The following is a 14,915-nucleotide window of genomic DNA, read 5'->3' as shown; positions in this document are numbered from 1 at the left end:
TGCCAAAACTGGAACTTTCTGGTGGCCAAACATTTTAATTCTGATTCCCATTCCTGTTCCAATATGTCGGTCCATGGCCTCTTGTGCCATGATGAGGCCACGCTTGGGGTGAAGGAGCAACATCTTGTATTCCATTTAGGTAGCCTCCAACCTCATGGCATGAATATTGATTTTCTGGTTTAAAAAAAATCCCTCCTCCTCTTCTGTTCCCCAATCTGGACCCTTACTCTTCTCACCTGCCTATCACCTCCCCCTCAGTCTCATCCTCGTTCCCCTTCTTTTGTGGTCCACCCTCCCCTCCTTTCAGATTCTATCTTTCCAGTCCTTGATCTTTCCCACCCACCTGGCTTCATCTATCCCCTTCCAGCTAGCCGATTTTCCCTTCACCTACCTTTTTATTCTGTCATCTTCCCTCTTCCTTCTCAGTCTTGAAGAAGAGTCTTAGCCCAAAACATCGATTGTTTATTCATTTCCCTGGACGCTGCCTGATTTGCTGAGTTCCTCTAGCATTGTGTGTGTGTTGTTTTGGATTTCCAGCATCTGCAAAATTTCTTGTGTTTATTGATTAGATTTTTTTTCACACAGTGATTAATCAAAGGGATATAGCTGGTGAAACTTGCTTCTGCTATTGATTACTTTCAAGCTTTTAACCTGCATTGAGCCTTCAGATCGCTAGCTATCAAAGTTAATAAAAGTTGCAACTTTCTATACAGCATTTCTGCATCAAAATTTCTAACCATGAAAGGTTCTGCAATTAAAAGTCCTGTACCAACGTGCAGAATTTCTTTGGCACATCAGGGTTTAGTTCAGTAAAATCTTCATATTAGCGGAATGAAATGATACTTTTAAGATAATGCAATTTGCAGGTGCGAATGATCCCTTTTTTAACAAAAATTTCAGCTGATATATTTGGAGAAAGGTGAACAAAGTTGTAATCAGTTTCAAGTTTAAAGGTTTATCTTGAATCAGTTTCTTGGTATGTTCTGCCTTAAGTACGTGGGATTTGCCCTATGAATATAACCTTTAATAGCAGCATTAAAATTACTGCTAATATGATCTGGATTATTTCATTTTATGTTTTTTGCAAATTCTCTGCTCCAAGGAGCAAGAAACTTCATTACCATCTGAACATAAATGACTGATTCAACTATTTTAATTATCACTGTGCTGATAGATGAAGCAAGTTTTAGAAACTTAGAGAGTTAAGAAATTGAGGAAGCTTTAGTTTGTGCAATTTTACTGTCTACCCTTTAAAGATTTCCTGTTCTCTAAACAATATTGGCAACTGAGAATCTAATCTTTCTATTGTGCAGCTTTTAAGACCTTTGTGTGTTGGCTTATTTGTTGCTTAACAAGCAGCTCTGCTGTGTGGCTGATCAAAGCATTACATCTTATGAACTTACTGTCTGCATCCATTAATCACAGTGATTTAAGGATCTAAATACTGCACTCCTCTTTATATCCCACTGAATTGGACTGCAGTGTCAAAGTTGGGGCTCAGCAAAGTCTAAGTTAAGGTGTGAAATATGATCAGTTGAATTTGTAGTGGAGATTGTATCTTTTATTTGATTCATTTGCCAAATAATTAATTGCAGGTTGTTTCTCTGCTTGTACCTAGTACAGTTTAGTTAGAAAATAATTTAAGTTCTGATGGTTATCTTCATAACTTATCCCAACTTTGCATTATACCTGAAGCAAAACTGGTTTGGATTTTGCTTAGCTTGGATAGTAGTTCCATGTGGATTGCTGAAGTGCCAGTAGGTTCAGGACTTCAGCACCTACCGACAACTTCCTTACTAGCCAAATATTGCTGCAGATGTGGAGCCTAATGGTGGAGCAAAAATCTGTTAAGGGTTATTCACTGTATGCACCAAGGCAACTGAAGCAGGATCCACAAGACAAGTAATGTCCTTGGCTGGGAAAGAAAGAAAATGTATGAGATGAAAGGGTATGTTATAAGGAAATAAGTGGGAGAAGAGGATTGCATATCTGAACAGCAGGAATAAGATGCAAGGCCTCACTCATTGAAACCTGAGATAATTGGGATTTCTCTGCCTCAGTCACACGTGCCTTAGAAATATGGAATTTTTTACCTCCTCAGCCACATGCTGCTCACAAGAAAACACCATGAGCTCAAGTTGTTCCTTTTGCTTTATAGAAACATAGAAAATAGGTGCAGGAGTAGGCCAGTTGGCCCTTCGAGCCTGCACTGCCATTCAGTATGATCATGGCTGATCATCCAACTCAGAACCCTGCATCAGCCTTCCCTCCATACCCCCTGATCCCTTTAGCCACAAGGGCCATATCTAACTCCGTCTTAAATATAGCCAATGAACTGGCCTCAACTGTTTCCTGTGGCAGAGAATTCCACAGATTCACCACTCTCTGTGTGAAGAAGTTTTTCCTAATCTCAGTCCTAAAAGGCTTCCCCTTTATCCTCAAACTGTGACCCCTCGTTCTGGACTTCCCCAACATCGGGAACAATCTTCCTGCATCTAGCCTGTTCAATCCCTTTAGGATTTTATATGTTTCAATCAGATCCCCCCTCAATCTTCTAAATTCCAACGAGTATAAGCCTAGTTCATCCAGTCTTTCATCATATGAAAGTCCTGCCATCCCAGGAATCAATCTGGTGAACCTCCTTTGTACTCCCTCTATGGCAAGGATGTCTTTCCTCAGATTAGGGGACCAAAACTGCACACAATACTCTAGGTGTGGTCTCACCAAGGCACTCCAAGTGTGGTCTCACCAAGACCAGAGAACTCGTTCTGGAGAACGAGATCGGTCAAAGTGGCTAGAGCAAAAGTTACTTGTTGTTATTGCACTTTTATGTCACTTGAGAGTCCAGATCCATTGACCAATGTCATTCACTGCCCTGCTGTTTGTGTAATACAACAAACATCCACAACAACGAGCAAAGTCAAGTTTATTGTCATTAGTGCAAGTACATGTATGCATAGAAACAATGAAAAAAACTTACTGGTGGCAGCATCACAGGCAAATGCTGTGTATAACCCTACAACCATCAAAGTTTAAAGTAAACCATCGAAGTATATCTATGTCACCATCTATTACCCTGATAGTTATTTTCTTGTGGGCATTGATATACAAAGAAACGCAATAGAATCAATGAAAAACTGCATGCAAACACAGACAAACAACCAATGTGCAAAATACAACAAATTGTGCAAATATAAAAGAAAAAAAAACAAAATAATGGTAATAAATAAGTAATAAATATTGAGAACCTGAGTTGTAGATGCTCCTGAGCCAGTGTGGATAACCATATTCACCTCAGTGCTGAACTGACTCCATACCTATTGTATAGACTCACTTGCAAAGACTCTACAAGTCATTATTTACTTTTTAAAATTTATTATTTGCACAATTTATCCTCTTCTGCACATTGGATGTTTGTTAGTCTTTGTTAAGTATGATCATTTTCCCCCATATTCTACTGTTTATTTTTTGTCCTGTAAATGTCTGAGAGAAAATGAATCTCAAGGTAGAATATGGTGATATAAATGTACTTTGATAATAAATGTATTTTGAGTGTTGAACTTTGAGATAGCATCATTAGCAACAGGAAGATTGCACTATTACGTGTGGTTAGGGACTAGCATATAGCTGCATCAGTAAATCTAGAAAATTGGCAAGAAAATCAGTGTGTCATAAATTTTAGTTCACAAGCACATTTTAACATTCCTAAATTGCCTGTGTTGTATTTATAGCTGATTACCACAGCAATGGCTATACTGTGACAAATGGCTGGAAGATCCACAACACTGCCAAAAACAAGTGGTTTGTTTTAATGGCCAAAACGGCTGATGAGAAACAGAAGTGGCTGGATGCAATTCTGAAGGAACGGGAACAGAGGGAGAGTGAGTAATTTGTAATCAGTGTTATTATATTTCATTAAAGTAAAAGGTCTCTTTTTAATAATTCTTGAATTCTTATGGTTAAATAACTTGCAAAAGCAGTTTTACTTTGTTGTCTTTCACTGCTTTCAAAGTTTATTCAACAAGGTTGCATTTCGTTCAAGCGTCAAAGGCCAACATTGCAAAGAAAGTCCCTCAAATTACAAACGTTTGTATTTTCAATCTATGTATTTCAGGATTTGCAGTGTAAATGAAAATAAAGTTACTGTACATGGATACTAACTTGCATGTTGTGACAAAGCAAAGTCTATTAGTATGGCAGCGGTATTTGGATGGCCCAAATATCGAAGGCTAGTATCACTGGAGCACCGGCTCATCAGCTCATCAGATGTAAAGAAAACTAAGCAATCTTACGAAAGAAAATCTGCTAATTTTTAAGGATGAGTGTATAAGATCATGAAGGGCATAGGTAAGGTGGATGATTGCAGTCTTGTCTCCAGGAAGTCTAAAACGAGAGGATATAAATTTAAAGTGATATGTGGAAGGCTTTAAAAGGGAGTGGGTCGGTAAGTTTTTCACATAGGCAGTGTTGGCTATGTGGGTTGAATTGTCAGAGCAAGCTGTAGTCAAAGGTTTACATGGTTAAAAGCCATTTGGATTGCTGTTTTGGTCTGCATGGGTGAGTGAACTGAAGGGCCTGTTTCCTGTATAATGTTATAGCTCTTTGCCTTTTGAAATTCCTCTAAAGCACTTCTGTAATCTCTTTGAAGCCCACACTGACATCTGGAATTGTATTGTTGTATATATTGCATCTGCTCGCACCATCAAAATGAGTTTCATAATATTTATTTATTATTTAGATTTACAGAGGGAGCAGGCCCTCCTGGCCCGATGAGCTATAGCAACCCACATACTTAACATTAACCTAATCACAGGACAGTTTGCAATAACCAATTAACCTGCTAACCAGTATGTCTTTAGACTGTGGGAGGAGACCAGAGTACCCAGAAGAAACCCACACACTCGGGGGGAGAAATGTAGAAACTCCTTGCTGATAGCGTAATAGTGTTGTGTATGTTTGAAGAGCTTGGGAATAGCTGTGCCCCTTCAACTTGTGGAAAGCCTTATCGGTTTATTGAAAATAGTAATAATCTTTGTTCTATTTTATTTGCTCAACAGTTGAATGCTTTTAGGCAGTGCATTTTAGACCTGAGCAGCATCCAGAGTCTCTTGACAACAAATTGATGCAATATATTATATCAGGGATTGTAATGAATATATTCACTTTGCAGGATCCTGAAGGAAAAAAGGTTACAATACAAATACCTTGTTTTGGTATTCACTAAATATTGGTCATTTTCTTTGCAAGATCATGAAGGGGAAAGATTACAATACAAATACTTTGTTTTGATAATCACTAAATATTCATCATTCACTTTACAAGATGATGAAGGGAAAGGGGCAACTAAACAATTAACTACATTATTGCTGTTTTAAAGAGAATTGGGTTGAGCAAAGAGAAATCAGAAGTAGCTGACCAAAAGTTACGCTGAAGTCTCCTCCCCTTGGTAGTAACCTTAGGGAAATTGCACCTGTATGTTTAACAATTTACATATTCCACCAACAAATTTCAATCAAAACCATTATAATCTCCTTAATATTTTGTATTTTAATTTTCATGCATGCTACATGCCTTGGTAAATATTTGTTGAATTCTGTAATGAGGAAACAAATGAATGTGAATGGACTGCAGGTCCTTCTGAACTGTTGGAAACAGATGGAGATGTGAACGTACAGTATTTGCCATGTAAACTACTTCCTCATCTTCCGATTACCATCAGCACCTTCAGTGCTCTCAGCAACCCCCCCCCCGACCTCACTGAGTATTTGCAAATTTAAGACATGCAAATTTTCAAAACTAAACCTTGAAATTTGTAATGTAGATTATGTGTTGTCCTGACATTAGGCATTAGATTACCAACTTGATATGGTCAGGGGTAGAAAATAATACACAGGAAAATAAGTCAAAAAGTTTGATGTGTATTACATCAGGGACTATTTTTGATACAGGGGAACTATTCTGATAGAAGTTAACCTTAGTAGAGAGTGTCTGAAATGCTGCCTTTAAAAGTGGATCAAGTACATTGCATTGCATGTTTGTCAATAGTTCCTGAAATAGTTGAGCTTACACAGCTTTCTGTTTGAGTAATGTGTGAACCTTAGTTGATTTTTTCAAAGTGAAGTTCCATTTTCTTGATAGCTTTGTATTTTACTTTGCATCAGTAACTGCTTAAATGCATTTAGAGTTGTGAATATGTTAATGAACTAGCTAGCTGGGCGTGTGCATGTTGAATAGAAAATAGCTTGGTGAAGTTATCAATAATGTATTCACAGGAAGTAACAGGTTTCGTGAACATGCACCAGTGGTAACTTGGATTTAATTTGCAACTTTTTCAATATAATGAAGATCTTGAGTTGCTGCATGTGGCACTGAATAAAGCCTTCATAAGACATAGGAGCAGAATTGGGCCACCATCTCTGTCTACCTTCCTACTCTCCGATGCAGTGTGTAACCTTGGACACTCCGCTACCAACTACAACCATCCTTCAGCCATGATTCACTGATGGCACAACATCGTACCTGACAATCTGTAAAAGTGCAACAAGATCATCCACCTTATTTCTTATACTTCATGCATTGAAATATAGCGTTTTCAGTAGTGTGTTCGCTACTGTTTTTGATTCTGCATCCCTAATGCACTGGTACTCACCCTGCTGGCTACAATTTTATCCTATCATCAGCCTGCCCTTCCTGACAGTCTGACTGCATGCTAACTTTCTTTTAACTATCCATCCTACCTTGAGTCCCTTCATTCCAGTTCCTACCCTCCTGCCAGATTAGTTTAAATCCTTCCCAACAGATTTAGCAAACCTGCCCACGAGAATACTGGTCCCACTTGTGTCCGGGTGCAACCCGTCCCTTTTGTATTGGTCATACCTCCCTCAGAAAAGATTCCAATGATCCAAGAGCTTGAAGCCCTGTCCCCTGCACCAGCTTCTCAGCCATGCATTAATCTGGAATATCATTCTGTTTTTACCCTTACTGGTGTGTGGCATAGGCAGCAATCCAGAAATTACTGCCCTGGAAGTCTTGCTTCTCAGCTTTCTGCCTAGCTTTCTAAATTCTCTTTTCAGGACCTCTTTTCCTTCCTATGTCATTGGTAACAATATATGCCAAGACATCTGGCTGCTCTTCCTCTCTTCCAAAATGCTGTGGACATGAACTGAGACATCCCTGATCTTGGCAATGGTGGGTCACTGCTTGCTCAGTGTGAACAAGACAACTGAGAAATGAAATTCTGGAAAAGCTGTCCAAATCCAGGAGGAATGTGTGAAGTCGGAAATCAAAGATGGATTCATGAAGCAGAGGTTTTTATTGCAGTGATTTACAGGTATAGGGATAAAATCAGAAGCTTGATGCTCACAGCCTTTGTTGAAATCCTTTTTAACTTTGCAGAAGTGTAATGGGTGTGAAATGACATACAAGACTGAACACAGAGTTAAGAACAAACACAAGTTTCTGCAAATGCTGGTAATCCAGTGTAACACAGAATGCTGGATCTAGTCAGCAGGTCAGGCAGCATCTATGGAAAGGAAAAGGATTGATGTTTTGGACTGAGGCCTTTTATCAAGATAGGTCTTAGCCCAAAATAACTTTATTCCTTTCCATAGTTGTTGCCTGACCTGCTGAGTTCTTCCAGGATTTTGTTTGTGTTACTGCAGAGTTGAGGAGTAGGGATGGCATTGGGAAAGACATCTACAAAATGCTCCTGAATATTCAATCTGATGCCAGTGCAATAGTTCATATCAGCATAAAGTTTGCTGCAATATCTGAAGATTTACCAGAAGCTTGGGGTGAGGTTCATTGAAATTTATTCAGCAATAGTGAGTTGGGGACTGAGGCTGGCTGCTAGTATGGGCTTTCCGGCAAAATTGTTCCTGCTGTGTTGTAATAAGTTCCAAAGTGATGTGTTGCAAAGTAATGTGAGTAGTGTGGCAACCTTACTTCTGCAAAGCTATTTGGTACTTTACGAAGTCAAATATAATTCAGAGTTGCACTCTCAGGATCAACCTAAAGAAACAATTGGACAGTTAAGCTCATGTCATCCTTGGGAAGCTGCTGAATCCCATTGTTCAGAAGATAGTAGTAAGACCTACTCAAAATCAGTAGACAATTAAGCAGAGTCAACATGGTTTTGGGGAAGAAAATATTGTCTGACAATTTTGTTTGTTCTTTTGAAAATGTACCAGCATGGGTAAAAATGAATCAGTAGGTGCAGTAGGATTTCTGTAAGGCATAAAAAATAATTTCACAAAATAAAAGATTGGGATAATCTATTAACTTGGATAGGGGAATGATGAATGGACACCAAACAGAAAATCAGGACAAATGGATTATTTTTGGGTTGACAATTGGTGACTAGTCTGGCACCACAGTGATCAGAGCTTGGCTCTAAACTATTTATTATTTTCATACATGACTTGAATGAAGGGCACAAGTGTACTGCAGCAAAACTGGCGAATGATAGAAGCCAAATCAGGTTTAATATCACTGGCATATGATGTGAAATTTATTGTTTTGTTGTAGCAGTACATTACAATACATAATGATTAAAAAACTATGCTACAATAAGAAATATGTTTTGAAAATTGTGCAAAAAGAGAGCAAAAACATATTGAGGTAGTGTACATAAATCCATTGACTATTCAGAAATATGATTCTGGAGGGGAAGAATTTGTTCCTTAAGTATTGAGTATGTGTCTTCAGGCTCCTATACCTCCTTCGTGGTAGCAAAGAGAGCAGGGCATGTTCTGGGTCATGGGGGTCCTTAATGAAGGATGCCACCTTATTGAGGGATCGTATTTTGAAGATGTCCTTTATGATGGGGAGGCTCGTGCCAATGATGGAGCTGGCTGAAGTTCTGGTTGAGGGGAAGTAATATGGCACATTGCAGGAAGGAGTGGTCAGGTGGAGTATCAAGTGGGAAAATCCACTTTGGAAGAAAAAAGAGCAAATGTTATGTAAATGTAGTGAGACTACAATTTAAAGGGATGTGGGGTCCTGATCCTTGACAAACAAAAGCTTGGCAAAAATTAATTAGAATGACAAATGGTATATTGACCTAATGCAAAATTTTAATAAGACCACAAAGCAGAGGAGTACAATTAGACCACTCAGCCTGTTGAGTCTGCTGCACCATTCGATCATGGCTGATATATTATCCTCTCAACTCCATTCTCTTGCCATCTCCCCTTAACCTTTTGATGTCCTGACTAACCAAAAATCTATCAATCTCCCGACTAACCAATAACCTATCAATTTCCACTTTAAATATACTCAATGACGACCTCCCCAACCATCCGTGGCAATAACTTTCACAGTTTCACCACCCACTGGCTAAAGAAAACTCCTTCTCACCTATGTTCTGAATGGACGCCCCTCTATTCTGAAGCTGTTCGTCTGGCTTTAGACTCACCCACTATAGGAAGCATTCTGTCCACATCCACTCTGTGTAGGCCTTTCAATATTTCATAGGATTCAGTAAGATCCTCCCTCATTCTTCTAAACTTCAGAGAGCACAGGCCTAGAGCCATTAAGCACGCCTCATTCCTTAACCCTTTCATTCCCAGAATAATTCTTGTGGACCTCCTTTGGACCTCTCCAATGCTAGCATGTTTTTTTTAGATAAGGGGCCCAACACTGCTGATGATGCTCGAAGTGAGTTTTGACCAACGCCTCATAAAGCCTAGCATCACATCATTGCTCTTGTATTCTAGTCTTCTCACAATGAATGTTAACATTGCATTTGCCTTCCTTACACTGAGTCAAACTGCAAGTTAACCTTTAGGGAATCCTGCACAAGGATTCCTAAGTCCCTTTGCACCTCAGATTTTTGATTTTTCTCCCTGTTTAGAAAATAGTCTACGCCTTTTTTCCTTCTATCAAAGTGCATGACCATTCACTTCCCTATATTCTATCTGCCACTTTTTTGTCCATTCTCCCAATCTGTCCAAGTCCTCCTGCAGCCTCCTTGCTTCCTCAGCACTACCTGCTTCTCCATCTAACTCTGCATCATCTGCAAACTTGACCACAAAGCCATTAATGCCATCATCCAAATCATTGACGTATAACAAGAAAAGAAGTGGTCTCAATACCGACCACTGTGGAATACCACTTGTCATCAGCAGCCGATCAGAATAGGCCCCCTTCATTCTGACTCTTTGCTTCCTGCCAATCAGCCAATCTTCTATCCATGCTAGGCACTCTGGGCTTTCTTTTACCCTTTATATATCTGGAAACAAACTTTTGGTATCCTATTTGATGTTTTTGGCTAGCTAACTTCCATATTTCATCTTTTCTCTCCTTATGTTTTTTGTAATGAAACTTGTCAAGGTGTTGGCAAGAGTGCCCCTGAAGCATCTTGTCTAATTTTGGCCTTTGCTCTGAAGGAAAGCTGTGCTTACGTGGCAGGCAATGCAGAGAAGGTTCACTTTGTTAATTCCTGTGGTGAAGAGGTTGATTGTATGAAGAAAGATTGAGTTTCTTGAGTCAGGAATTCTTTGACTTGGCAACAGACCCTTTGGTCCACTGAGTCCATGCTAACCATTCATGATAATTGGGTCAATGCACAAATTCCATTTACACTAACCTCATTTCTTTTCCTTCCCATAATCCCAGAATTTCCTCCTAAAGTTTAAAACTCACCTACACACCGGGGCAATTTGCAGTGACTGATTATATCACTAAATCACACATTTAGAATGTGGCAAGAAACCAGAGCACCGGGAGGAAACCCACACAATAGCTTATGGTGATGTTGTGATTTGTGTGGTTGTTAAATGAGCAGATTTCCTTTTGTTACTTTAGTATATTAGATGTTTGAGTAAGGGATGTAAATTGTAATTGACCTTCCCAGGGTCTTCAACTTGATCAGATGAGGTATTACATAGCTGACCACCACATGAATTTTTGCCCACCGTCATTGCATGAATTTACATTAGAATCAATCATTTTAAGTTGCATGGTAAATTGGATTGTATTTGGCTTGCCATGTGATATAATGGAGTTTGACTGTAATGATGACATTTGGAAAAGTAATTTGTTGTGCCAATTAAGTATCAGTCAAGAAATATTAATAGATAGTTATATATAGTAAGGGGATAAGTCATGAGCAGTGACTGTGTGAGATTCAAGAGGCATGAACTTGAATGAGTGCATAGTCCCTGGCTAGTCAAGTAGTTGAAAGATATGCATCGCAATAAATGGCTTGCATCTGACTGTGAGCCTCTTCCAATTTAGCATCTTGTGGAATAAATTTGATCTCTTAATTTGCCTGAGAACCTATGTGTAGTATACAAGACTATAGAATGGAGAAAGCTACCTTTATCAAAAGTATGCAGCTCTGGGGAAATGCCTATAGTATTCAAAGATTTAAAAAACCTGATCCATTTGTTTTCTTTAGGTATTTTTTTTCAAAAGTAGGATGAGAAAGCTAACCCAACAGATCTTAAAGGCATCCGTTAGTCTTGCGAGACCATGGATCTGCACCTGGAAAGTCTTCACTCTCCAGGGCACAGGCCTGGGCAAGGTTGTATTGAAGACCAGCAGTTGCCCATGATGCAAGTCTCCCCTCTCCACAACACTAATGTTGTCCAATGGAAGGGCATCAGGACCCATACCGCTTGGCACCAGTGTCGTCGCAGAGCAATGTGTGATTAAGTGCCTTGCTCAAGGACGCAACACGTTACCTCGGCTGGGGCTGGAACTCACAACCTTCAGGTTGCTAGTCCAATGCCTTAACCAATTGGCCCAACAGATCGTATCTGAGTATAAGGGCAAATAGGGGAAAAATTTACTCTCTTAAATAAGAATTTGGTTTGAATGAAGGGAGAGGTAGAAATTCATTTATGCCCTCCACCTCGACTGTCAAATTACAATATGGGATTTTTTAATAACCTGGCAGAATTAGCTAGACACACCATTGATTACCATTTACTGGAATAAACTAATGAAAATTTATTTTTATATATGTTATTTTTACTTGGAATTATAATAACTTGGAAGTGGACCATGAAATTTCATCGCCATTGGCAACTATGACGGAAGAGCAAAATAGCAATGCAAGAAAACCTAACAAGAGACGTGCTGAAATTAATCAAGACATCACGTGTATGCCCTTCTCTAAAGAGAAATGCCCATTTGATGCCCATTCGACCTGTGTCCGGACATTTTATTTTTATATATATAAATATATATCAATCATTCCAGTATTGATAAAATGTGACAACATCTTTTCAAATTTGTCTCGTGAATGAGCATTTATTGTAATTAAATCAAGCTTCAATCCTTATGATTTTAATTGGACCATGGAGAATGAAATGCCCAAAATTCAAACTTGTGACCTTTGCTGCCATGACTGGGTCCGAGCTATTTCTACGGCATGGATACAGAATCTTCCTTCTACTGTGGAACTCATTTGAAGGGGATGTTACAGGTTTATGGATTTTACAGAGTTAAGCATGGCATCATTGTAATGTGTTTTTCTTTCTGCAGACACACATCGCATTGATATTGAAACTTGAGTATTTCGCATTTATGGAAATGGTTACTAACTACAGACTCGGAATTTATTTTGCATTGACTCAGAAGTTATTTTGCATAGCAGTCACAGCTTTTAGATTTCCAGTATATGAAGATTTTGTGGCTTTCATTTTTCCTGTCATCCCGTGCAAGGGGTGGTACACTAGTGTAGTGGTTAGCATAATGCTACAATGCCTGCGAGCCAGGTTCTATTCTGCTGCTGTCTGAAAAGAATTGCTGTGACTGCATGGGTTTCCTCCAGGTGCTCCTGTTTCCTCCCACATTCCAATGACATATGCATTAGCAAGTTCATTGGTCACATGGGTGTAATTAGGCAGCAGGGTCTTGTTGGGACAGAATGATCTGTTAGTGCTGTTTCTCCAAATTACAATAAAGTTGAATATTGCAGTAGGCCTTCATCCCCTGGCCTTTTTTTTTCATTTTGTGATTTTAATAGCTTTAGAGGCTGATTCATCAGTGACCTTCCCTCTATCATTAGGTCAGAAAAAGTTTGTGGATGATACACAGTGATTCTTTATATTCGTAGCTCGTCAAGAAATGAAGTTGCTTGCACTTGCATGAAGAATGACATGGTAATACGTTGAAACTCAATTGGGTAACCCATGTAAATACCATGGCAACAATAGAAAGTCTAAGGCTGGGATCCTATTGTGGTGTACAATCACTTTCAAGTGAGCAGTAAATTGGTATTGTGTGACGACTGCCATATTAAGTAATTTAACATCAGCTTTCATTCGCAAGATTAATTTATTTTCTGGGATGCTCAAAATTTGAGCCACCATAGCTTAGTGGTTAGTGCAACTCTATTACAGCTTGGGGCATCTGAGTTTGGGGTTCGATTCCAGTGTCCTCTGTAAGCAAGTTTGTACATTCTTTCCCTTGTGCTTGTGGGTTTCCTCCGAGTGCTCCAGTTTCGTCCCACAGTCCCGAGACGCTCCGGTTAGTAGGTTAGTTTGTCACTGTAAATTGCCCCGTGATTAGGCTAGGGTTAAATTGGTGGGTTTCTGGGCGGCATGTCTCAAAGGGAAAAATAAGTTTCCATGGTTATTATTGCCAGTTTTAGTTGGATTGTACTTGGATCCTGATCAAAAGAAGTGCACACCTTGATATTTTGGACAGTTGAATTTCTTGCTCCATGTCAAAATTAACTGATCGCAAAAAGCTTACTCCACATTCTACTGAACATTTTCAACTTAAAGTTGACATTAATTTCAAGTTCCTGGACATCATTATTATGCAGGACCTCATATGGAAACATAGAAACATAGAAAATAGGTGCAGGAGTAGGCCATTCGGCCCTTTGAGCCTGCACCGCCATTTATTATGATCATGGCTGATCATCCAATTCAGAACCCCGCCCCAGCCTTCCCTCCATACCCCCTGATCTCCGTAGCCACAAGGGCCATATCTAACTCCCTCAGGGCCATATCTAATCTTGGTAGAGGATGTACTTGTGCCCATTGGTAAAATACTATCTTCCCCACAACATACTGGTGCATAGAGAGCATCTTCACATCAGCCTTCAATGTCTGGTTCGGTATACCTTTCTCTCACAATAGAGGAAAGACAATAACAAACTGTTAGTTCAGTCAGAAAAAGTCACTGGCTGTAGTCTGCCTCACTAGGGACTTGTATGTGTCCAGGACAAAAAAGATGATAGGAAAATCATTGCAGATGCCATCACCCAGCAAACTACCTTCTCCATCAGCTGCCTTCTGGAAAGTGCTATAGGGAAATTAAAAGAAAAAAAAACATGCCATCTTAAAAGTTTCTTCCCTGAGGGTAGTTAATCTGATTAACCATTCTCGTTAGACCGCCCCCCCCCCCCCAATTACTGCACTGCATTGGTAACACTTTACACCACTTTTTTATAATGCTGTTTACATTGTAAATACATGCTGGTGTTTATGCATATGTTATTCCATCTCCATACTTGCAGCATTATTTTTATGTAATTCTTTATTATTTTTAATTATTGAATGTAGCTTTCTTGTTGCATGCCAAGATAACAACACACCACAGCAAATTCCTAATGCGTGTCAATGTATATGGCGAATAAAGATGATCCTTGAACTTCTTTTTGAGTAGCCCTTGTATTTTCTGATGTTTGATCCTTTACGTCATTTGAAATTAGAAAAAACCCTAGCTTCTTATTCATTGTAGGGCACAGTCATGAAGTGGAACTGCCTGGGCATGTTTGAAAAATCACATGCAAATTTAATCTTTGTGTCAAAGTTCAAAAGTTCGAAGTTATTATTGAAGTACCATAGACAACCGTGGGATTCATTTTCTCACGGGCATTCACAGTAAATACAAGGAACACAATAGGATCAATGAAAGACCACCCCAAAACCATGTGCAAAAGACAACAAACT

At 39.2% G+C, this 14,915-nt stretch overlaps 1 protein-coding gene across 1 annotated transcript in view; it reads left to right on the top strand.

The window, feature by feature from the left end:
• prex1 (phosphatidylinositol-3,4,5-trisphosphate-dependent Rac exchange factor 1) overlaps positions 1–14,915 on the top strand; it is a 209,983-nt gene that overhangs the window by 89,678 nt on the left and 105,390 nt on the right. Inside the window, exon 9 of the mRNA XM_072240694.1 lies at positions 3,732–3,881. Within this exon, the coding sequence (XP_072096795.1) occupies positions 3,732–3,881 (150 nt within the window). The remainder of the gene's footprint in view (positions 1–3,731; positions 3,882–14,915) is intronic.

The sequence above is a fragment of the Mobula birostris genome, chromosome 2 (assembly GCF_030028105.1).
Source record: "Mobula birostris isolate sMobBir1 chromosome 2, sMobBir1.hap1, whole genome shotgun sequence".
In the NCBI taxonomy this organism is placed as follows: Eukaryota; Metazoa; Chordata; class Chondrichthyes; order Myliobatiformes; family Myliobatidae; genus Mobula; species Mobula birostris.
This window is presented reverse-complemented; position numbering and strand designations above follow the sequence as displayed.